General features: G+C 39.7%; 1 protein-coding gene across 4 annotated transcripts in view; it reads left to right on the top strand.

The window, feature by feature from the left end:
• Apaf1 (apoptotic peptidase activating factor 1) overlaps positions 1 to 25,803 on the top strand; it is an 84,724-nt gene that overhangs the window by 5,630 nt on the left and 53,291 nt on the right. For all 4 annotated transcript variants that reach the window (XM_008832051.3, XM_029563081.1, XM_029563080.1 and 1 more), the window contains exons 4-14: positions 396 to 593; positions 7,561 to 7,744; positions 13,052 to 13,164; positions 13,293 to 13,424; positions 16,383 to 16,621; positions 16,999 to 17,166; positions 17,962 to 18,093; positions 21,657 to 21,770; positions 22,414 to 22,598; positions 23,158 to 23,284; positions 24,443 to 24,568. In XM_008832051.3, coding sequence (XP_008830273.1) covers positions 396 to 593; positions 7,561 to 7,744; positions 13,052 to 13,164; positions 13,293 to 13,424; positions 16,383 to 16,621; positions 16,999 to 17,166; positions 17,962 to 18,093; positions 21,657 to 21,770; positions 22,414 to 22,598; positions 23,158 to 23,284; positions 24,443 to 24,568 — 1,718 coding nt within the window. The remainder of the gene's footprint in view (positions 1 to 395; positions 594 to 7,560; positions 7,745 to 13,051; positions 13,165 to 13,292; positions 13,425 to 16,382; positions 16,622 to 16,998; positions 17,167 to 17,961; positions 18,094 to 21,656; positions 21,771 to 22,413; positions 22,599 to 23,157; positions 23,285 to 24,442; positions 24,569 to 25,803) is intronic.

The following is a 25,803-nucleotide window of genomic DNA, read 5'->3' as shown; positions in this document are numbered from 1 at the left end:
TTGCCCCCCCCCCCCCTTTTTGTGGAGCATGGGATCAAACCCAGGACCTTGCATGTACTAAGCACACGCTATCACTGAGCTATACTTGCAGCTTTCTCTCGTCTTCAACACAAGACAAAGGAGGCTGGAGGTCCAGGGAATAATAGTGTGTGTAAGGTAGGTATAGACAGAGACTTCCATTGTGTGCAGCTGTCTTGAAGGATATATGTTTGCTTTTGTTCTGTGTGCTTTGAGACCTCGGAAGGGTGAAGTTAATATTCTAGTAACATTTTGTTATTTGCTTTAAAAATTTTGAGGCTAAGATCTCAACTTTGGCTTTTTTTGGGGGGGGTTATGGGATTATTCAAAGGAAGTCACTCCAAAGTCTATTCATTTATGCTCGTTTTGTGTTTCAGTAAGGACAGTGCTGTGTGAAGGTGGAGTACCACAGAGGCCTGTTATTTTTGTGACCAGGAAGAAGCTGGTAAATGCGATTCAGCAGAAGCTCTTGAAATTGAACGGTGAAGCAGGATGGGTCACCATATATGGAATGGCAGGCTGTGGCAAGTCTGTATTAGCTGCAGAAGCTGTTCGAGATCATTCCCTCTTAGAGGGTGAGTTTTACTCACTGGATTTCTTTTCCACTGATTACTGGGATTCTTTAGGCATTGTTGCTTTAGGCATTCCTATTGCTGCTAGAAATAAATTACAATGAATTTAGTGACTTTAAACAATACAACATATATTTCTTACTGTTCTGGAGGGTTTTTACTAGGTTGAAATTAAAGTGTCAGTAGGACTGAATTCCTTCTGGAAGCACCTGGGAAAATTCTTGTCCTTGAATTTTCTGTCTCCCAGTGGAGCCTATACTTGCTTGCTCGTGGCCCCTTCCTCAAAAGCAGCAGTGGGTGGCATCTTCGAATCCTTCTCTTTCTGCCTATCTCTCTTTGATACTGATTTGCTTCTGTCTCATCACTTTCTCTGTATGCTTTGAGTGTGGGTAGGTGCATGCTGGGATCCAGTCCAGGGCTCTCACATGCTAGGCACACACTCCACTACTGTCACATCCCTAGTTCCTCACATTTCTTTTTCTGACTCAGACTTTCTTGCCTCCCTCTTATAAGGGCCCTGTGATTATATTGGGTTTACTTTATCCAGGATCATCTCCTCATCCCCAAATCCTTAATTATCAAACCTCCAAAATCCCCTTAGCCATGTACTATAAAGTATTTACCAGTTTGTAGACTAGGATGTGGACATCTTTTTATTTTATTTTATGTCTTTTTTGTGACAGGATCTCCCTGTAGCCCCGGCTGTCCTGGAACTCACTATGTAGACCAGGCTGGCCTTGAACTCACAAAGATCCACCTGCCTCTGCCTCCCAAGTGCAAGGATTAAAGGCGTGTGCCACCATGCCCGGCTGACAGCATGAAGACCTTTATGAAAGTTTTAATACTTATTATTTTCATTTTTATGTGTATGCATGTATTGGCCTTCATGTAGGTAAGAGCACCCGTGTTGTGCAATGTCCATGGAGGACAGAAGAGGCTGTCGGATCCCCTGTAACTGGGGTTACTGACAATTATTAGCTGTCATGTGGGTGCTGGGGTTCGAACCTGAGTTTTCTGAAAGAACAGTCAGTGTTCTTAACCGCTGAGCCATTTCTCCAGCCCCAGATGTGGACATCTTTAGGGGCCATTATTCTGCCTACCACAGGCTATTGCATTTTGGATTTATTTTTCTGCCTTTCCTGTCACAATGCTCAAGGCAAGGCACTGGAGGCAGGAGTTGAAGCAGAGACTATGGAGGAACACTGCTTACCAGCTTACTTCCACTGGCTGGCTCAGCTGCTTTACTTATATAGCTCAGGCTCACCTGCCCAGGGATGGCACTGCTTACACAGGGCTGGGCTCTCTCACACCAATTAACAATCAAGAAAATGCCCCACAGACATACCCACAGACTAATCTGATGGAGACTTATTTCTCAATTGAAGTTCTGTCTTCCCACCTTGGTGTCAAGTTGACAACCAATGTTAACTGTCAGGTTGTTCTCAAATGGGCAGTTCTCCTGCTTATTCTCCCAAGTGCTGGGATTATTACTGCCAGCCTGCCTATACATTTTAAAATAATTTAGTTTTCTTTTGACAGTTTAACTCTTTAGTTTGTTTACATACAGGGAAAATGTTGCCATTTCTTTAAACCATTTACAGTATTGTATTTCAGTGCTTTTTAGAAAACATTTTTTGATTATTTTTATGTGCTGGAGTATTTTGCTTTCCGTTCCTGTGCAAGAACAGCCAATGCTCTTAACAGCTGAGCCATCTGTAGCCCCTCAATGCTGTTTTGCTTTTTTTTTAAAAAACAAAAAACATTTATTTTGTGTGTGTGTGTCTGTCACAGGTACATACAGGTGCATGCTTGCGGATTTCAAAGGACAATTCTGGAAGTCTTTTTCTTCCACCATGTGGATTTTAGGAATTGAACTGAGGTCTTTAGGTCTGGTGGCAGGTGCACTTACTGAGCCATCTTGTTGACTGTGTGCTGAGTTTTTAAAACATGGAAGCATTTTCCATAGCTGTCTGCCTATTTGTTTTTGTCCTTCCCAAGATTTCCTTGTTGCTATTAGATTTTTAATTGCTACCAGGAAGAACCTCATGTGAAAATAGGATGGGATCTCTTTTCTATGAATAAAGGCAGTTTTTCCCTGGTAAATTTTTCTGAATGAATTTTATTAAGTGCAAGCCTCAATCAAGGCTAAATTGCTCCCTCTTGTGCCCATAGTTAAGATGTTTAGACACTTCCTAAAACGTGGAAATATTAGTTCACTATTTAACTAAATGCTATAAGGTGGTAGTAGATTTTAGATCAGTTGGTCACTTAAAATCTGTTTCTTTACCTTTCTTTTTAAAGCAAGTAGTGTTTATTTTTCCTTTTTCTTGCACGTGTTCATAATGCCCTAAGGTTGTAGTTTTAAATTTAGAATAGAAAAGCCTAGGAAAATAGTACTTAAAATGTGGAAGAATTTACTAGGTAGCTGCATTAATATAGTTTGCTTTTTCTTTAATCATGTAATTTTTTTTAATATTTCTATTTTATGTGTATGAATGTATTGCCTACAGTAGTGTAAATGCCCCCGTGTTGTGTGATGCCAGCTGAAGTCAGAAGATGGCATCGGATTCCCTTAGAACTTGAGTTATGGATGGTTGCTAGCTACCTCTGGTTGCTGGGAATTGAACCCGGGTCCTCTGCAAGAGCAGCCAGTGCTCTTAACTGCTGAGCCATCTCTCTAGCCCCTCCTGTGATAATTTTTAAAAATTTAAGTGGAAAGCACAAATTTTTTTTTTTTTTTTTTTGTCTTTTTGAGACAGGGCCTCCCTGTAGCCCCAGCTGTCCTAGAGCTCACTATGTAGACCAGGCTGGCCTTGAACTCACAAATATCCACCTGCCTCTGCCTCCCAAGTGCTGGGATTAAAGGTATGTGCCACCACACCCGGCGGAAAGCCCAGATTTTTAGTTACAAATTTAAGTTACAAAAGTAGAGTTCTCATTTTAAAAGAAGTAAAAATAAGCTGAGTGTGGAGGTGCACACCTGTATCGCAGCACTTGGGAGTCTGAAGCACAAGAACCTGGAGGTTGAGGCTGGGCTGTGCCAGAGTAAGCCCCTGTTTAAATAAAACAATAAGGCCTGGCATGGTGGTACACGCCTTTATTCCCAGCACTCAGGAGGCAGAGGCAGGCAAATCTCTGTGAGATTGAGGCCAGCCTGATTTACATAGTGAGTTCCAGGCCTCCTGGGGCTACAGGGAGACCTTTTCTCAAAAAACCAAAGCAAGCAAGCAAACAATAACCCCCAAAACCAAAACAGAAAACCAACTAGGACTGGGCTAGCTTGGTGGTAGAGTGCTTGCTTGGCATGCATGAGGCCTAGGTTCAATAAAAAACGATGCAATAACAAAAGAAGTAAAATTCTCCTGCCAGTCTCTCTTCTAAATTGTAAATCTTGCCTCAAAGATAATTTTGGTTAACAGTTTAGAATGAATTTTCAAAATGTTTTCTGTGTATTTTCTACTATGTGTATAGACATAACTATCATGTTAAGTGATGCTACAGGACCTACTGATTCATAGCTGCTGACTTACTCTGAGGGAAGTTGGAGGGAACTTCTGGAAGTTTCTAAGAGTACAGTGGTAGAATTTCTTGTCTACCTTCTTCTAAGGTTCATGCTAATTAAACCAGACTTTTCAGCCTTCCCTTAAAATTTTTTTTTTGTTTTATCGATGTGTATGAGTATTTTGTATGCATGTAAGTGTACCATGTGCATGCAAACTTGTAAAGTCCCAAAGAGGCTGTTGGCTCTTTTGGAACTGGAATTATAGATGATTGTTATCTATTGTGTGGGTGCTGGGAACCAATGGGTCCTCTGGAAGAGTAGTTCTTAACTTCTGAGCCATCTCCAATGCTATTAAAATTTTTTTCTTGATTGATTTTTATTTTATGTGTATTCTTCTTTCTCTCTTTTAAACTTAGCACATAAAACAATTGGCTTCTTTTTAACAATGCTTTTTGTGTTTTATTTACTTTTGAGATAGGGTCTCAATATTTAGCCTTGCCTGGCCCTGGAACTCACTGTGTACACCAGTCTGGCCTCAAACTCAAAATCACCTGCCTCTACCTCCCAAGTGGTAAGACTAAACACATGTGCCGCTAAGCCCAGCTAGTTACTTAAATTTGTATATCTCTGTATATATATGAAATGAAAAGGGAGGGATTTAAGAGGAGAGGAACAGATCTAAAGGGAAGGAAAATGAAGAATGGAAAGGTAGTGAAATATAAGTGAAATGAAGGAAGAAAGAGATTATTTGTGGAGAAGATGACCATCAAGGGGGTAGAGAGGGTAAAGGTAAAGGGAGGGCATGAGCAAGAACGGAATATGGTGATACATATGTATGAAAATATCACAAGGAACCATTATTCTGGGGGCCAGAAAGATGACTCAGCAGGTAAAAACGTGCTGCCGCACAAGTCTGATGACCTGAGTTCCATCTACATAGTGAGGCCAGTGAGGGCTACATAATGAGACCCTGTTTCAAAAAATAAAACAGCCACCTCAAAACAAACAAAAACACCCTAAGGATTAAAAAAAAAATTATTACATCTATTTGCATGCACACATGCATGTGGAGGTCAGAGGACAACTTGTGGGAGTTGTTTCTCTCCACCATGTGAGTCCTGAGGATTCATCTCAGGTTATCAGCCTTGGTGACATGCGTCTTTACTCACTGAGCCATCTTGCCAGCCCTGTAAATTTAAAGCTAGTTTCTGCGTGTGCTAGAGTGTCAGCTTGACACATCTGGGAAGAGGGAGCCTCAATTGAGGAATTTCCTCTATTGGACTGCCTGTGACCATGCCTGTGAGGCATTTTCTTGATTGTCGAGTGATGTGGGAGGCCCAGTCCACTGTGGGTGGTGCCACTCCTGGACAGGTGGTCCTGGGTTGTATAAGAAAGCAGGCTGAGCACAGGCCAGGAGCAGCTTGCCTCCATGGTCTCTGCTTCAGCCCTTGCCTCGGGGTTCCTGCCTTGCTAAATTTCCTGCCTTTGAATTCCTCAGTGATGGGCTGTCACTTGGAAGAGGAAGATGAAATAAACCCTTTCTTCCCCAACTTGCTTTTGGTCAGTGTTTTATCACAGCAATGGAAACCAAACTAGGACACTGCATATGAGAGAAAAATGTCATGTTTGTCTTTCTTGGTCTGACTTACTTTACTTAAACCTTGATCTCTAGTTTCATTTATTTTCCTATAAATGTTATAACTTCATACTTTAGAGCTGAATTACATTCTATTGTATATGTGTACCACATTTTATTTATCTGTTCATATGTGGATGAACATATGGACTGGCTCCATATCTTGGCTGTTGTGAATAGTGCAAAAATAAGTATGGATGCAAATGGCAACTTAGAATCCTTTTGATATATATCCAGCTATGGCATAGTTGTAGCATATGATAGTTCTATTTGTAATTTTTTGATGACTCTCCTTATTAATTTCCATGGTAGTACCACCAGTTTACCTTCCCATCTCTTCCTCTACGTACTCATTACTATTTTCTGTTTTCCTAAGTCCCGGGATTGCATTGTATGAGCCACTGTTCCCAGCTATTTTTATTTAAAAATAATTTTATTATTTTCATTTTATGTGTATGAATGTATTGCCTGCTTGTATGTAAGTGCACCTGTGTCATGCAGCCTGTTGAGGTCAGAAGAGGGTGTTGAATCCCCTAGAACTAGAGCCATGGATGGTTGTTAACCACCATATGGTGCTGGGATTCGAACCTGGGTCCTTTGCAAGAGTAGCCAATGCTCTTAACTGCTAAGCCATCTTTCTAGCCCCTATTTTTATTTTTTTGAGACAGACTCTTGCTATGCTGGCCTAGAGCTTGTGATCCTCCAGAGTTAATCTCTTGAGTGCTGAAATTATGGGTATGCATCACCATGTCTAGCTCTTTTAGGTGTATATGGGGAAAGTTAAAACTGATGTGGAGCTAACTATGAAGATGGGCTCCTGATAGTCTAAGATGCATTGTTTAATTATGATAACAGTAATGATAATAGCAGGCATTTTCATAAGTGCTTACTAATTCAAAGCTTGATATTTATAAAGTGCTCTCAGAAGCATAACACTGATAATCCTGTTATAACACTTTACAGTTACCATAGCAATTATGCATGATATATATGTGTATATGCATTTTATTTATTTTTGAGACAGAGTCTCACTATGTAGTTCTGGCTGGCCTAGAACTTGATATGTAGACTAGGCTGACTTTGAACTCAGAGATCCTTCTGCCTCTGCCTCCTGGTGCTGGGATTAAAGGTGTGCATCACTATACCTGGCATTTGCTTATATTTTTTATTTCTCTTAGCAACTTTGTAGGAGTAGTCTTATTTCAGTAGAACAAATGAGGCTGAGGTTAACTGATTTGCTAAAAATTGCATAGTTAGTAAACTCTGGAGCCGTACTTGAACTTAACTTCCTTTAAAAAACTCTGAGAGCCATAATGAATGAGTTATATGTTTATAAAAATTTGTTCTTAACTAGGGTGAGGCTCCCCTCCCAGTGGTATTTCACAATGTTTAGGGATATTGTTAGTTGTCAGTACTGGTAGGGAGAATTCTAGTAGCATTCAAGAATCAAGACTAGGGGCCAGGAGGTTGTTAATCAGCCTGTATATATGTGAAAATTCCTTGCAACAAAAAATAGCTCAGCCCAAAATGTTAAGAGCAAGGATATTGAGAAATGGCCCTTGTATACAATGATTACTGGAATCACATGTTGAAATTTTGCTTGATAAAGCAAAAATATTTTCCTAAAAGCATCAGATATACTCATAACTTCAAATCTTCATTTTCTTAGATTTAGGTTTTGTAGCTCAGCCCTATCATCTATCAAAATTTATAGCTTTAATCAAGAGAAGGTAAAGAAACGAGATTGGCAGTTGGCACAAATCTTAACAGCAGAGCCATTCAGAAGGAGCTCATGTTCAGAGGTCTTACATTTATTCTTTATTCTTTATTAGGTTGTTTCCCAGGGGGTGTGCATTGGGTTTCAGTTGGAAAACAGGACAAATCTGGACTTTTGATGAAACTGCAGAATCTTTGCACGCGATTGGATCAAGATGAGAGCTTTTCTCAGAGGCTTCCACTTAATATCGAGGAGGCTAAAGACCGTCTCCGCATTCTGATGCTGCGCAAACACCCAAGGTACGGATGATCAAATGTAGTTAGTATGAGACTTTACTGATGTCTGCATCTGTAGGAGGACTAAGAGCTGTTGCTTTTCCTGCTGTTGTCTCTTATTGAAAAAGAGAAAGTAGCTGTCTTGTGGCCTAAATTGCCTGTTTTTGTGTCATAATTACTACATTGTAGGCTCTTGAGAAATATAATTTACAGTTGGTGAATGGTCTTTGCAAGAAAATGCAAAAAAAAGTATTCTTTGAACGCACTGTTTCTAATGTATTAACACACAAGAAAAATAGTATTTCTAAGCAACTGGTAAAAGACTAAGGAAGGAAGAAAGGAAGGAAAGAAAGAGGAACGAATTTCTTTTTCTTGTGGGGCTGGGGCTTGAAACCCAAGACCTCATCTATGCTAGGAAATGCTCTATCACTAAGCTATATCCCTAGCTGAAAGGATTGTTTTAAGATTTAAAATATGTGTATATGTGATATGTGAGTGCAGATGTATGTGGAAGTTAGAAGACAGTTTCCAGGAGTTGGTTCTTTCCTCATCCATGTTTTCAGGGGACCAAACTCAGGTCTGAACCAACTCACTGGCCTGGGGTTTGTGTGTGGTACATTTGTGTGTGTGTGCATGTACCTGTATGTATGTGAGCCTACAGGGGCCAGAAGAGGTTGTTGGGTGCCCTCTATAGAGCTCTGTCTTATCATTGAGACAGAACCTCCAACAAAACCTGTGCTGGGTGCTGTGATGCGTACTTGTAATCCCAGCAGTTGGAGGAGGTAGAGGCAGGAGGAATACAAGTCTGGGGACAGTCTAGACTACATAGCAAGATTCTGTCTTAAAAACAAAGACAAAAATAAAAAAAATAAAGCAATCAGGGCTGTGAGATGCTTAGTGGGTAAGGGAGCTTGCCTCCAAGCCATGCAACCTGAGTTTGATCCTGGAACCCACATGGTAGAAGGAGAGAACCAATTCTTGCAAGTTGTCCTTTGACATCATATGCATGCTGTGTTATGAGCCTGTGTGCCTGTACAAACACATAATAGATAAATGTAAAATTGAGACAAAATGTGCTCAGACCAAAAATGGAAAAAGCAGAATTCTAAAAGCAACAAGAGAAAAATCTTTACATCATTATATATATAGTAAAATTTTTTTTTTTTTTTTTGTGTGTGTGTGTGTGTGTGTGTGTGTGTGTGTGTATGGAAATCCTAATTGGACTAATGGCAGACTTGTCAGCAGAAATCTTATAAGCCAGAAAAGACTGGATGATAGATTCAGAGTCCTGAACAACCAACCTCCTGCCAATTAAGAATAATTTGCCTGGAAAAGCTATTCTTCAAAAATGAAGAACAAATATAGTTTTACCAGTTGGCCCTACATGACATTCTTAAGGGAGTCCTGCAGTAGATGTAAAAGGATAACTATTATTGGGCTGGGCATTGTGGTGCACGCCTTTAATCCCAGCACTCAGGAGGCAGAGGCAGGCAGATCTCTGTGAGTTTGAGGCCAGCCTGGTCTACATAGCGAGTTCAAGGACAGCTGGGGCTACAGGGAGCCCCTGTCTCAAAAAGACAAAAAAAAAAAACCAAGTTATATTCTGTCTGTAAGAAATCTACTTCTTGGGGCTGGAGAGATGGCTCAGTGGTTAAGAGCACGGACTGTTCTTGCAGAGGACCTGAGTTTGATTCCCAGCATCCACATGGTGGCTGCAAACCGTCTTTTACTCCAGTTCCAGGGGAATCCGAAGCCCTCTTCTGACTTCCGAGGCATTGCACGGCACGGGCGTACTCACATGCATGCAGGCAATACACTCATACACATGGGCTAAAAATAATAAGTAAAATATTTTTAAAAAAATCACAAAAACTCAATAAAAAATTTAAAAAAAAAAGAAAAAAGAAATCTACTTCATGCTGGGTATAGTGGCGGACTCCTTTTCCCAGCACTCAGGAGGCAGAGGCAGGTGGAAATGTGTGAGTTCACGGCCAGCCTGGTCAGACCAACTAGTGCTACATAGTGAGACCCTGTCTCAACAAAACCAAAAACAAAACAAGAAACCTATTTCACCAGTAAAGACACATGTAGACTGCATACAAAGGAAGGGAAAAGATTCACTATGCAGAGAGAACCCAGAGGTCAGCAGCAGTACTTAAATCAGATACAAATGACCTTATGGCAAAAAAAACTGGGTGTGGTGGTGCATGCCTTTAATCCCAGCACTCGAGGCAGAGGCAGGTGGATCTCTGTGAGTTCAAGGCCATCCTGGTCTACATAAGTGAGTCCCAGGACCAGCTGGGGCTACAGGGAGACCCTGTCTCAAAAAGACAAAAAAAAAAAAAAGTAGAAAAATAGAAACAAAATGATTATACTAATCATAGTCATTAACACAACAAGAAATAAGTATATGTGCACCCAACACTGTCATACCTGGTCACATCTAAAAGTGGAGGTCGACTCTAATATAACAACTGGGGACTTGGTGCTTCACTTTCATCAATGGCTGATCATCCAGACAAATCAACCAAGAAACATCAGCGTCAAATTATCCCCTAGACCAAATGGACTTTTGTAGAACATTTCGCCTAACAACTATAGAACACATTTTCTTCTCATTGACACATGGAGCATTCTTTAGGATAGGCCATGACTTAGGCTTCAGTGATCTGAAGGGCTGGAGAAATGACCCAGTGATTAAGAGGACCAGAGTTCAATTCCCAGCACCTACATCAGATGGCTCACAATAGCCTGTAAATCTAGAACTTGGGGGAATCCCATACCTCTGGCCTCTGCAGGCACCTGCATTTAATGTGCACATACCCACATAAAGACAAACACACATAATACACAAAATTTTTTAAAAAATGAATCTCGGCAAATTTTAAAAATTGAAATCATAACAGGTATCTTTTTGTTTTCTTGAGACAACATTTTACTGTATAGTTTAGTCTGGCCTCAAACTTGCTAGACTTGAACTCACAGTCGTTTTGACTTAGCCTCCTAAATGTGAACATTGCAAGTCTGTGCCACCATATCTGGCAGCATGTCTTCTTGGATCACAGTGGAATAAAACTAACAATCAACAAAGGAATTTTGGATATTGTTAAATAGGGGCTGGGGGATGGCTCAGTTGGTAAAGTGCTTGCTCTACAAGCATGAGGACCTGAATTTGCTCCCTTGCACTCATGTAAAAAGCTGGGCTTGATGGCACAGGGGAGGTCAAGATAGGGGGATTCTTGGGACTTACTGGCCATCCAGTCTAGTCAAATTGGTGGGTCCCAGTCCATTGAGAGGCCCTGTCTGAAAAAACAAGGTAGACAACCTTGGAGGAACAACTCAAAGTTGACCTCTGGCCTCCACATGCACCCCAAAATACGTGTGCATCTGCACACACATGAACACATATACATACATGCACTTACACATGGGTATACACATGCATACAGACACCACACAAATTTTAAAGACTAGTTGATCTCATCGTAAATAGTAACATAATGATTACCAGGGTCTGGGTGATCTATTTATTGATTTGAACAGGCTGTTGAAGTCATCCGCTGTGTTATTATGTTATTTGGTTCTGTCTGTCCCTTTATGTTCAGTAGTGTTTGTTTTGTCAAATTGGGTGCACCAGTGTTCAGTGCAAAATATATGTTTATAATCATATATTTCTGAGGACTGGGGTGCACATGCACACCTGTCCACCATCGTACTACTGCACTGCTTCCTCATCCTGTTCTTGGGCACATAAGACAGTTCCTGTCTTATTTTCTGTCTCTCATCCCATTTCTTATTTTTTAATCTTTCTTATTTCTACACAGTTCATATTCTCTAGAATTTTATGAGGTACACAAAATTGATGGTACACATTTATTATTGCTTTATTTTAAAAGTTTTAATTTTTCTCTGCTCTTTTTGTTGATTTTTGTTTTTATGTGTATGAGTGTTTTGCCTGCATGTATGTACATGTACCATGTGTGTGCAATGCTTATGAAGGCCAGAAGAGGGCATTGGATCCCCTGGAACTGGAGTTATGAAGTTGTTAGCTGCCATGTCAGTGCTGGACAGATGACTCAGCTGTTAAGAGCAATTTCTTTTCTTGCAGAAGACCAGGGTTCAATTCCCAGCACCCACATGGCAGCTATGAACCATCCCTAATTACAGTTCCAAGGGAATCCAATGCCCTCTTCTGACCTTGGTGGCATTGCATAACATGAGTGCACTCACATACATGCAGGCAATACTCTTATACACTTAAAAAAATAAATAAAATGAAAAAAAGATAGCTGTTGACCATGCAGGTACCCACTTGCTCTAGAGGCCTTCTAGTTTGTGCACTGAAGAGTGTCAAATTTCCAAGCTGAGTGTGTCCTCTGAGTGCGTTAGAGAGTGGGAGAAGCAAACGGCAGTGCACTGGAGCAGGAGACAGGCCTTGGTCCTTTCTGACCCTCCACAGTAAACCACTTTGAGCAAGGGAGGAGGCTGTGGGAACCCAGCAATGTGCTCAGAACTCCCAGTCTGGCCTGGAAGCAAACCACAGCTTTGGAGGAAGCTCTGGCTGGGTGCCCTCTTAGTCTCTTAGTAATCTGTAGGCAGCAGGGCTTCTGCCTTTCGATAGACGGCAGGGCCACTGACCACCAAGTTCTCCACAGTCAGACTTCCCCACTGCTTGAACTTCTCAGTGGCTCCCTGACTTTGTATTATTTCTTATATCTCAGTCCCCAGAGTAACTCAGTCACAAACAAAAGCTATAAGCACTGTAAGATATGGGGAGTGATGGAATTAATTTTTACAGTGCTAGCCTGCTGTGTAGGAAGTGTCATTACACTGGATTTTAGGCTTGGGAGAACTGTGGGTTTCTTCTGTGTTTGGAATTTTCAGACTTTTGTCCTCGGGGCTCTCTGGCTCATGGATTTGGTTTCCCCTCCAGTTTAGGGAGCTGTGGTTGAAAATGGGGACTATTCTCTACTTTTCTCTGCCTTAACATTCTGTTTTTGTTTTTAAAATTTACTTAGGAGTTTGGACATTTATGTCAGAGGACAGCTTATGGGAGTTGGTTCTCTTCCCAGTGTGTGGGGTCTTCGGACTTGGCCATCTCATTGGTCCAGTTTCCAGTTTTTGTTGTTCTTCTGTCCTGTCACCTCTCCCTTATTTCCTGTTTCTTTTTCTCTTGGGAATATGGTCTTGTGTTTGTTACCCTGACTCTTGTAATTCATGAAGTCACATAGCAGAATCTTCTAGTGTGTCATCTTACCTGTTGTCTTAGGATTTCTTTTTAAAAATGTAAAATAATTGTGATTAGTGATTTATTTTTATTTTTTAACTTAGGTCTCTGTTGATCTTGGATGATGTTTGGGATCCTTGGGTATTAAAAGCTTTTGACAATCAGTGTCAGATTCTTCTTACTACTAGAGATAAGAGTGTTACGGATTCAGTAATGGGTAAGGATTATTAATTTATTTTTTAATATTTAGTAAAGATAGTAAATTAAAAGTCATTGTTTTCATTCAGTTGCATCTAAATATGTGACATACCAAATTACTTACTGTGTGTTACAATTTTGCTTCAGGTCCTAAATATGTTGTCTCTGTGGAGAGTAGTCTGGGAAAAGACAAAGGACTTGAGATTTTGTCCCTTTTTGTTAATATGAAGAAAGAAGATTTGCCAGTAGAAGCTCATAGTATTATAAAAGAATGCAAAGGTATGTGTATTTACTTGTGGTTGAAGGGGTGTTATGGGAATACTTATACTCCTTTTGTAAGTTAAACTAATGAATGTGACAATTTAGCATGTGAACATCTGAAGCCTTTTTTATGATATTTAATATTTTACCTCTGATACTGTAAATGAACAACTATTTTGATAGTCATTCACTAAAATAATGTTACATGTGCCTACCGTATGTTAAAGAATGCATTAGTGGGGCTAGAGAGATGGCTCAATGGTTAAGAGCACTGGCTGCTCTTGCAGAGGACTGGGGTTCGGTTTCCAGCACCCAAATGGCGGCTAACAGCCATCCATAACTCCAGTTCTAAGGGATCCAACACCCTCTTCTTTCCTCTCTGAGCATTACACATATGGGTATGTTAACATACATTCACTCAGGACACTCATACACATAAACTTAAAAAATAATTTTAAAAAAGAATACATTATGAGAAGGGTTGAAATGAAGTAAAGACCTCTACTATCAAACAGTGAAAACTGTTAATGAACCTCAAGATTTAAAAAATGTTTTGTTAGGAATTTTATAAATAATTATAATGTTCTAATTTGATAAGTAAATGAAGTTATTCTCCAAATTTGCCTTTTTTATTAGTGAAGTAAAACTTTTTACTTGTTTGGAGGACATAGGGGAACAGTCTCAGAATTAGTTTTTCTCTCTATAGTATGACAGCACAGAGCAGTCCTGATACCACATGTCTAGAAGTTTCCCTTCCACTGGAAGCATGGAACCTGTTCTGCAGCGTTCAACCCGAAAAGTGTCCCTTTATTTAAATTTTATGCTGTTTACCTGGAGAAAGTGTTAGTCCTACAGGTTGAAGGTTCAGTCCTCAAGACTACCTCTCTCTGCCTCCAGCTTCAGTAATTTACCTATGATTCTGACCCCGAAGCTATAAATGAAGGTTCCCATAAACCCCTCAGGCTTGATTTTTTTTTTTTTTTTTTTTTTTTTAAAAAGGGTCCCACTATGTAGCCCCCTGGCTGGCCTGGACTTTTCTATGTAAATCAGGCTGGCCTCGAACTCACAGACATCTACCTGCCTCTGCCTCCCAAGTATTGGGATTAAAGGCGTGAGCCATTGTGCCTGGCCATTGGGGTTGATTACTTGAAAAAACTTTATTTTACTTATTTTGTGTGACATGTGGAGGTCAGAGCACAATCTTCAGGAATCAGTTTTCTCCTACCATGTGGGGCCAAAGGATTGAACTCAGGTTGTCAGGTGTGCAGCAGGCATTGTTATCCACTGAGCCATCTCACTGGCCTGGGTTTGATTAATTTGCTTGAGTAGCTCTTAGAAATCAGGGAAAGATATTACTGTAAGGGGTGCTACAAAGGCACAGATGAGAAGCTGCATAGGACAAGTTTGGAGAAGGAGGGTGAACTTCCAGTGCTGCCTGAAGTGTGCCGCCCTTCAGGAGCCTTCTGGATGCTGTGAACCCTGTCCTTTTGGATTGCTAATGGAAACTTCATAGGCATAACTAAAGTACAGACAGCTGTGTAGCAAAGGGCTTGGACAAAAAGAATAATGTTAATAAACTGAGCAAATAATACGAATATCTGTAAGCGAAATCTTTCTCATTTCTAATGATTTCCTTAGAAGAGACACTTAGAAGTAAATCCAGGAGTTAGAAATTTAAAAAAAAAATTTTTTCAAACATTTTATTAAGAATTTCATACATGCATATAAGATGTTTTGATCAAATCCATGCCCACTCCCTCCCCTCCAACATTCCCCCCTCTGAAGAGGTAACCCTAAAATCTTTTAAGGACTAGGTACAAGCTCCCGGGACTTTGTCCACTGACTTGCTGGTCAGCAAGTTATTTTAAGGGAAACAAGTGTCCCACCATTGCCTACCACAGCAGCAAGTTCAGGTTTCAGTGTCTGGTATGCACGGACATGTTGCTTGTAATACATGTGCCGCTGGTGACTTCATTGTCACCTTGACACACCTGGGAAGAGGGAGCCAGTATTGAAGACATTTCTCTATTGGACTGGCCAGTGAGTATGTTGGTTAGGCATTTTATTTTATTTTATTTTTATGTATATGTGTATATTGCCCGCATGTATGTAAGTGCACCTGTGTCATGCATTGCCTGCAGAGGACAGAAGAGGCTGACGGATCCCCTGGAACTGGAGTTATAGACAGTTGTTATCTGCCATGTGGGTGCTGGGATTCGAACCCGGGTCTTCTGCAAGAACAGTCAGTGTTCTTAACCACTGAGCCATCTCTCCAGCCCCGAGTTGGAAATATTTTAAGGCTTTAGATAACATGCATTGAAAATTGTTTCTTGGCTGGGCATGGTGGCGCATACCTTTAATCCCAGCACTGGGAGGCAGAGGCAGGTAGACTTCTGTGAGTTCTAGGCCAGCCTGGTCTACATAGTGAGTTCCAGGCCAGCTGGAGCTACAGGTAGACTCTGTCTCAAAAAGACCAAAAAAAAAAAAAAAAAAGAAAAAAAAAAATTGGGGGCTGGGGGAATGGTGCAGCAGTTAAGAACACTGGTTGTTCTTGCAGAAGATCGGGGTTCGAATCCCAGCACCCACATGGCATCTAACAACTGTCTATAACTCCAGTCTCAGGGGATCCAACAGCCTCTTCTGATCTCTGCGGGCATTGCACGACACGTGTGCACTTACCTACATGCAGGCAATACATGCATACACATAAAAATAATAAAATTTAAAAAAATTTTAAAAAAAGAAAAAAAAATTGTTTCTTGGGTTGGTGAGATGACCCGGCAGGTAAAGACACTTGCCACCAAGCCTGACAACTTGATACCCAGAGCTAACGTGGTGGGAGGAGAGAACTGACTCCCTCAAGTTGTCCTCTGACATCCATGTACACACACACACACACGCACAACTAAGTATAAAAAATTTTTACTGATGATTGAAAAATAAGATGGTATTAGCATAGTCACTTTTTTCCTCCAGGTTTTCCTCTTGTAGTGTCTTTAATTGGTGCACTTCTGCGTGATTTTCCCAATCGATGGGCGTACTACCTCAGGCAACTTCAGAATAAGCAGTTTAAGAGAATAAGGAAATCTTCGTCTTATGATTATGAGGCTCTGGATGAAGCCATGTCTATAAGTGTTGACATGCTCAGAGAAGATATCAAAGACTACTACACAGATCTTTCCATCTTTCAGAAAGATGTCAAGGTGCCTACAAAGGTACTGGATAGACCATCATTCCTTAACGTTGGTTGTTATGGCATATGAACTTTGATAATTGTACTGAGGACACTGTTGTAGAGGATGGTGGAAGGTTAAGACCTGTGGAACTGAGGTGGTATGTAGAGGGAACCGAAGTGCCTTTGTCCTTAGTCCAAAAGGGCTCTATGTCGAGTTTGCAAATTATTTCTCAGTGGTTCTAGGGAAATGGGGGATGCATCCAGTTGCTCTCTGTCTCTTTTTTTATTTTGAGAAGTAGTTGTTATGAAATAGAGGCATATTTGGGGCTTTAAGGCAATATTTGACCAAAATGCTTTGTCTGCAGTATTATTCATTGTACTTTTGAGGCATATTAAATGGTTAACAATTCTTCCTAGGTATTATGTGTTCTCTGGGACATGGAAACTGAAGAGGTTGAGGACATACTGCAGGAATTTGTTAACAAGTCTCTCTTATTCTGCGATCGGAATGGAAAGTCATTTTGCTATTATTTACATGATCTTCAAGTAGATTTTCTTGCAGAGAAGAATCACAGTCAACTTCAGGTACTCACATCTCCTTACATGTGTTCTTAACTTTTTATTTTGAAATTTGATTTTAGTCTTGAATATACAGTGTACTACAGTGTTTCTCTGTATAAACCTTTGCTTTGTTTCCCCTATTATTAACATCTTAATATAACTATGATTGTCAAAGCCAGAAAATTGTCATTGGTATGCTATTAAGCAATCCACAAATTGGAATTTTGGCATCTCTTCTCCAGTATTCTTTCTATAGTCCAGATCCAGTTCAGAACCCCATGCACTATCGATCTGATTTTCCTGTTTTCCTGGTTATCCTTGTCTCAAATTTGTGAAGTTCCCTCACTGTTTTACGTGGCTTTGTCAACTTTTTTTTTTTCATGCTGGGAATTGAATCCAGGGCCTCATGCATATTAGACAAGTGCTGTACATTATGTGATAGCCCAGCCTTGACACTTTTGAAGAGTACTGACCAGTTAATTTGTACAGTGACCCCTAATCTGGTTTTGTCTGATGCCATTTCCTGACAGGATTGAGGTTATACCTATCAGACCAGATTATCACAGAAATGATGCTGCGTCCTTGTGGCGTCATGTCAGGGCCTGGGCTTTAGGTGTTGCCTGGATAATGTACATGTTGACTGATCAAAGAAGTATTCACTTAATTTCTTCACTGTAAAGTTACTGTGTGTTCTTTTGTAACAAAGTAGCTTGTGGGGAGATTCCCCATGTTTTCTAAATAGTGTTGGAAGCCGGAGGTACTGTGCTGCTTGGTTATCAGATGATTTCTGTCTTCTGAAATGTTGACTTTGGGTTTTAGGATCTCCATAGGAAGATGATCACTCAGTTTCAGAGGCATTACCAGCTGCATACGCTTTCTGCAGATCAGGAGGACTGCATGTATTGGTACAACTTTCTGGCCTATCACATGGCCAGTGCCAATATGCACAAAGTAAGATGACACATTTGAAAACTCTTTATTTCTCCTTTTCTGTATATATTGCAAATGTTTTTTCTTGGGTTAGTTCTTAAATTTTATTTATATTGCTTTCTGTTGTTTTGGAGATTTGAATTTTTACATAGCTAAATGCACTGTTTAAAATTTTTCTTTGTTGTCATGCTTTATCCTACTATTAGACTTTTAGAATTGGAGTTATTTATTTGTTTATCTTATTGTGTGTATGTATATGGGTGCAGGCACGCTGTGGTATTATGTGGAGGTCAGAGGACAACTTAAGGAAGTTGGTTTTATCCTTCCACCATGTGGGTTCCAGGAATCAAGCTGAGGTTGTCAGTCAGTCTTGATGGCAAGCTCCTTTATCCACCGAGCCATCTTGCCAGCCCTAGACTTCTTTTTTTTTAATTAGTAAAAAATATAGCTTGTGTAGGTTTTTTCCTCCCATTTTTCCCTGCAGTGATTACAGAAGGTATCTTAGTAACTGCAGCAGATGAATCATTTTCTCTTCTTAGTTGTAGCTCTTCTTTATTTGCAGTATGGATTTGTTTATAAGCTTTAGGTGGACATGGAGGGTGGGAACGTGCATTCGTTCATTTACTGAGTACTTACAGTGGTACTTATAGAATGGTATTCTTCTTCATTATGAGCATATATATACCAGAGAAAAAAAGTCTCTGCTCTCTTTGAGCTTGCATCCTTGGGGAAGACAGTCAATTGATAATAAATAAGATAGTGAGCAAGTCATAGGAGAAGAAAGTGATCATACAGGGAAGATTTGTGACTTGCTGATGGATTTGGTGTACACTATAACAGAAAGAGAAGAATCGGGGCTGGAGAGATGGCTCAGCAGTTAAGAGCACTGACTGCTCTTGCAGAGGACCCAGGTGCGATTCCCAGCACCCACATGGCAGCAATGAACTGTCCTTAACTCCAGTTCCAGGGGAATCCGAAGCCCTCTTCTGACTTCTGTGGCATTGCATGACACAGGTGCACTCACATACATGTAGGCAATACACTCACACACATAAAATAAAAATAATAAAATACATTTTAAAAAAAGAAAGAAGAATCAAAGACTGTAAGCTTGTGCAGCGGATGATTGGGCTTGCTGTGAAGTGAAATTGGCAAGTCTGAGGGAAAGGGGAAGGTTAGTTACTGACTTTGAATATTTTAATCCTGATATACCTAACCATTAAGTCCTCTGATTGCAGATATTGAATAGCCAGTTAGATAGATGAATGTGGAATTCTGAGAGTAATTATGGGAAAACAAATTGAGAATCAATAGATAGATGGCATTTAGCTATGACTTAGGAATCACTCTGTGAAATGCTGTCTCCTGGACACAGCATGACTGCTGTGCACATGAACTCAACAGCAGCTGTGGTTAGTTGCATAAGACTTGCATAAGATCGGTTAAAATTCCAGCATGGATAGGGGAGGGGCTACCAAGGCCCTACTCTTAGCTGAGGAGCTACCAACAGTTACAGCTGCTGGGGGAGGGAGAGCTCATTTTCTTTGGGGATATGGCCACTGATAGATTTCCCATTCCAGAGAGGATAGCCCCACACCCATGCACATATGAGCAACACTAATTGGACTCAGTATTATAAATAATAAAGAGAGGACATAAAGTTTGGAGGGAGGTGTATATGATCATGTGCCCTAATTTACTGAACCAAACTCTTATTCAGTCTTTCAGTTCTTTTCAGTTTTTTGTTTTGTTTTACTTTGTTTTGTTTTGGTCTGTTTGAGACAGGGTCTCCCTGTAGCCCCGGCTGACCTGGAACTCACTGTGTAGACCAGGCTGGCCTCAAACTCACAGAGGTTTGCCTGCCTCTGCCTCCTAAGTGCTGGAATTAAAGGCATGCACCACCCCTCCTGGCTTCTTTTCAGTTTTTTGTCATGATGTTAAAATGAATTTTATTTTTTTTTATTGTGTTTCTGTTGCTTCCTTGGAAAGTTTTCGTATTTGGAATTACTGGGTCAATGAATTTTTAAAAAAGTTTCTGATATTAATGACAGTGTAACAGATTTTATTTTATTTTCCCTTTAATCTTTATTCTTTTTTTTTGGTCTTTTTTGAGACAGGGTCTCCCTGTAGCCCCAGCTGACCTGGAACTTACTATGTGGACCAGGCTGGCCTTCAACTCACAGGCGATCTGCCTGCCTGTGCCTCCTGAGTGCCTCTTTTTTTTTTTTTGAGACAGGGTCTCCTCATGCTGGCCACAAAACTCTCAGATATTCACCTGCCTCTGCCTCCTGAGTGCTAAGATTGAAATATACGTACCTTGCTATTTTCTTAGGCTATGTTTTGTAAATGGAATTTCTGTGTTAGTGATATATAGAGTTTAACTTTGAATCCAGTTTGCCAGATTGCAAGGACTCTTTCGCATCACTACCACTAGTGGATGAGACTGTTCTTTTTGTCTGATTATAGCTATTATTATATATATGTATATATGTAATATGTATTATATATATTATATAATATAGCTATTATATATCATATATATGACTATAGCTGACTATAGCTAATATTCTTGTCATTCCTTTAGTCTTAGAATGGTAAATCTTTATTTTTCTCTTTATTACTGGTGAAATTTTAGCTATATATATGTTTTATTTTGTGAAGTGACTCTCATTCTGTTTTTGTTTTTGTTTCTGATATCAGGTCTTTGCCCATACTAGCCTTGAATTTTTGATCTTCCTGCCTCAGCCTCCTAAGTGCTTGGATTACAGATAGGAGCCATCACATCTGAGGCGCCTTATTTTTTTACCTGTTTTTTTTTTTTCCTGTTGGTGTGTTTTATCTTTTTTTTTTGCTAATTCATTGTGATTTTCTATAAAGACCCTCTGTTAAATGTATATAAATGTTTATTCCTGTATTTTTTAAAGTTTTGTTTATATTCCTCTTATATAGAATATTTGAATTTTTATCAAGTTAAATGCACGTGTGTGTGCGCGCATGTGTTTGTACATGTGTTTGTGTTTTGCTTTGATGTCATGATTGCAAAGATCTTATTAATGTCAGGGTTACAAAAATATTTATCTGGATCCAGCTTAAATTTTTAAGTTTTCTGCTTTATATTTAAATACTTTATATAACTAAAGTTTGAGTTAAGATGCAGAACTCATTTTATGTCTTTGGAATTACTAGTGTGTTCTTTTTTATTTTTATTTTTATTTTATGTGTATGAGTGTATTGCCTGCATCTGTGTGAGTGCACCTGTGTTGTGCAGTGCCACGGAGGTCAGAAGAGGGCTTCGGATTCTCCTGGAACTGGAGTTAAGGATGGTTCGTAGCCGCCATGTGGGTGCTGGGAATCGCACCCGGGTCCTCTGCAAGAGCAGTCAGTGCTCTTAACCGCTGAGCCATCTCGCCAACCCCTAGTGTGTTTTTTTTTTTTTTTTTTTTTTTTTTTTTTTTTACCAACTTCCCTTTTGTCTTAAATTCTAGATACCTGCAAAGTGTCTCTTAGTAGTGTTAGGTTAATGATGTTTGATGTTCCAGTGCTCCATCTCACTCCTGTTTTTCTTTTTTCTTTTTCTTTTTAAGGAACTTTGTGCTTTAATGTTTTCTCTGGATTGGATTAAAGCAAAAACAGAACTTGTAGGCCCTGCTCATTTGATTCATGAATTCGTGGAATATAGGCATATACTGGATGAAAAGGTATATATTAAGTGTGAAAACAGTGTGTAAAGGATGTCTCATTTTGACATTTAATTCTAGCCTGCTGATAGAAATGAGCAGAACAGCAGAATCCAATAGAGGTTATTTTCCCACTGACCTGATTACTCTGATGAATTTGCTTCCTAGCCTACTGGGAATATGGGTTGAAATGAAGTGTGAAAGTTGGGTAAGAAAAGTTTCAGTTTCTTTTGTTTGCTTTTGGTAGGTCCTGAGAAATGTGTTGATGCTGAGATTTTTATTCTGTGTTTAGGAGTCAGTAGAGAATCACTGTATACTTATTACTTAACTGCTAAATTTTAGTTTGTATAGGAAATATTACCTAATTGCTAAATTTTAGTTTGCCTGCATGTATGTGAGTGCACCCATGTTGTGCAATGCTGCAGAGGTCAGGAGAGGGTTTCGGATTTCCCTGGAACTGGAGTTAAGAACGGTTCATAGCCACCATGTGGGTGCTGGGAATTGAACCTGGGTCCTCTGCAAGAGCAGTCAGTGCTCTTAACCACTGAGCCATCTCTCTAGCCCCAGAAAATATTTAAGTTTTAAAATTGCAAGATCACAGCAACAGAAAAATATCAGGTCTTGTTCTGGTTATAATGTCTAACAGATTTCAGTTTATTCACAGGACTATACAGTCTGTGAGAATTTTCAAGAGTTCTTATCTTTAAATGGACACCTTCTTGGACGGCAGCCATTTCCTAATATTGTACAACTGGGTCTCTGTGAACCAGAAACTTCAGAAGTTTATCAGCAAGCAAAACTGCAGGCCAAACAGGAGGTGGACAATGGAATGCTTTACCTGGAGTGGATGTAAGTAGGCTAGGAGAGAAACCAGAGGACTGGATTGCTAACTGTATTATTGCTTTTCAGTTAGTGGATAAGCTTACTTCAGGAAGATTTAACTACTTTGGAAACATTTTAATAAAAGATTTATTTATTTTCAACTATGTATATATGTGAGAGGCTGCATGAGTTTAAGTATACCATGTGTGTGGGTGCCCATGGAGGCTAGAGGACGGCGAATCCCCTGAAACTGGACTTATAGGTGGTTGTGCTGGATCCAGGCACTCTCAGGCAGTCTGCCAAGGTCTCAGCCCCTACTATATGGCAGAGGTCTGGCCCTAGCAAAGTGGGAGGTGCCCGACTAGGGAGTTGGGCACAGCTTGAATTGGGGAAGCTCACCACCACTTAGAGGCTGAATCCAGGCACTCTCAGGCAGTCTGCTGAGGCCTGGGCCCCTACTTTATTTTGTTTTGGGGAGAGTAAGACCCTGTTTAAAAGATACTTATTATGGAAAAAGAAAAAAAACAAACCCAGTTACTTTTGCCCTCACTCTTTGGATTTCTGTTCATTTTTACTTGGCATTTAGAAACAAGAAGACCATCAAGAATCTGTCCTGCTTAGTTGTCCGCCCCCATACAGATGCTGTTTACCATGCATGTTTTTCTCAGGATGGTCAGAGAATAGCTTCTTGTGGAGCTGATAAAACCTTACAGGTAAGGCATGTCTGAGAACAACTAGAATAGGCACGTACCCAAATCTCCTGCAGATTAGAATATATGCAAGTACTGAAATTTAAGAAAATTCCAATTCAGCAGTAAAGAAATTTAAACTTCTTGAATGTTCACTGCAATTTTTTTCTAAATAGGTTTTAAAGATAGACTTTTTTTTTGTAGTGCTGAACTTACCAGGTGGCAAAGAAGAGCTTTTACCTTGACAGTTACTTGCCATTCATTTGCCAGTTATGGGTAATGAGAAAATGACAGTTCTTTTTTAATTAAAAAATTATTAAAAATTTTTTTTTGACTTATTTATTTTATGTATATGAATGTTTTGCCTGCATGTATTTAAGTGCATCCATACATGCAATGGCTATAGAGACCAGAAGAGGGTGTTAGATCTCCTGGAACTGGAGTTACTGATGATTGTTAGCTGCCATGTGGTGCTGGGAACCAAATCTGGGTTCTTTGCAAGAGCAGCCAGTGCTCTTAACCACTGAGCCATCTCTCCAGTCCCCAAAATGACCATTCTTAAATGATATACTGACTTCCTCACACAATAGATAGGGTTCTGCTGGGATCTGAACCTGGGTTTTCTGCAAGAACATTCAGTGTTCTTAACCACTGAGACATCTCTCCAGCCCTGTATCATGAGTAATTCTTAAGTGACAATTTATTTTACCTTTCAAGTTAAACAAAAATAAAATTGTGATCTAGCATAAAAAAATTATTTTTTATGTGTATGAGTGTATTGTCTTTATGTAAGTGCACCTGTGTCATGCATTGCCTGCAGAGGACAGAGAAGGCTCTGGATCTCCTGGAACTCGAGTTATGGGTGGTTCTTAGCTGCCAAGTGGGTACTGGGATTTGAACCCAGGTTTTCTGCAAGAATACCAGTACTTTTAACCTCTCAGCCATCTCTCCAGCCTCAGGAGCCCTCTCTCCCCTCTTTTCTGGGCTTTTTACGACACAGGTGCACTTCCATGCATCCAAAACACTCACACATAAAATAAAAATAAATTAAAAATTTTTTTAAAAAGGAATTATCAGTGGTGAAGAAATTTCAAAGATGTATTTTTATTGACTGGTAGCTATAGATAAATGATTTATAGTAAAAAGATCTTGCTGTTTTTTGTTTTTTGTTTTTTTGTGCAGGTGTTCAAATCTGAAACAGGAGAGAAACTTCTTGAAATCAAGGCTCATGAAGATGAAGTGCTTTGTTGTGCATTCTCTACAGATGACAGTTTTATAGCAACCTGCTCAGTGGATAAAAAAGTTAAAGTAGGAAAGAAATCATTTTCTTCTTGTGAAAATCACAATTTCTTTTCTTTTTCCTTTTTAGACAGGCTACAGTACATGGGGTTGAAGGACTCTTGCCAGCTCAAATTCCTTCCTCCCTCCCTTCCTTTCTTCCTCCCTCTCTCCCTCATTCCTTCTTTCCGTTTTGTTTTTTGAGAGAGTCTCACTGTGTAGCCCTGGTTGGTCTAGAACTTGCTGTGTAGACCAAGCTGGCCTTGAACTCACAGAGATTCACCTGACTCTGCCTCCCAAGTGCTGGGATTAAAGGTGTGTTGCCATGCCCAGCCTTATCTGAAAATTACTTTTATTTAAAAATTATGTGTATGTGGGTCTGTGCATGTTTGAGTACAGGTACCCATGGAATCCAGAAGAGAGCTGTTGGATTCCCTGGAGCTGGAGTTACAGGTGGTTCTGTCTGATGTGAACTGTTTGATGTGGGTGCTGGGAACTGAACTCTGGTCCTTTGGGAGAACAATATGTGCTCTTAACCATTGCACTTTCTCTCCAACCCTGAAAATTCTTATGTATAAGAAAAATAGGTAGATCAGCTTGAGGTATTTAACCAAATGATGGGGAAAAATAATGATAAATCAATGAATTTGCTATATATCCATATATATACACACACGGTATATATGTACACATATGTATATATATTATATACATATATTAATATATAATGTATACATGTATATGTATATTATGCATATATGTGTGTATTACATATATATGTACATGTATATGTTTTATATATATAAATGGATTAAACATCAGTTGACAGCTTTGATTAGAAGTGTTTTATGAAATTTTGTCTGCGATCCAGTTCCTGTTGTAAAGTAGGTAGTTTGTGAAATGCAGCTCCCTCTTTTTTTAAAACTTTCTAAGTTGGATTATATAATCAGTGCAAAACCAGACAGGTGAATATACTAACAGGTTATTACTCGTCTAAAAAAATCGAGCAAAGGAAAAAAGGGTAATTTTTACCTTTGTTAGTTACTTTTTCTTGGGTTGCCCTTCAAATTTATCTTTTCTTAGAGCATTTATACTAATAAATTTAAGAGAAACCGAAGATGTAGGAGATGTTTTATCATTAATATGTGGAGGCCTCACTTAAGGGTGTGTTGTTTGCTTTTGGTATGTGTTTTTGTTTTCTATTTTGTGTTTTGAGACAGAATCTGATTATATAACCCAGGCTAACCTCAAACTCAATGTAAGAC

This window comes from Nannospalax galili, unplaced genomic scaffold (assembly GCF_000622305.1).
Source record: "Nannospalax galili isolate Female #2095 unplaced genomic scaffold, S.galili_v1.0 scaffold734, whole genome shotgun sequence".
NCBI lineage: Eukaryota > Metazoa > Chordata > Mammalia > Rodentia > Spalacidae > Nannospalax > Nannospalax galili.
This window is presented reverse-complemented; position numbering and strand designations above follow the sequence as displayed.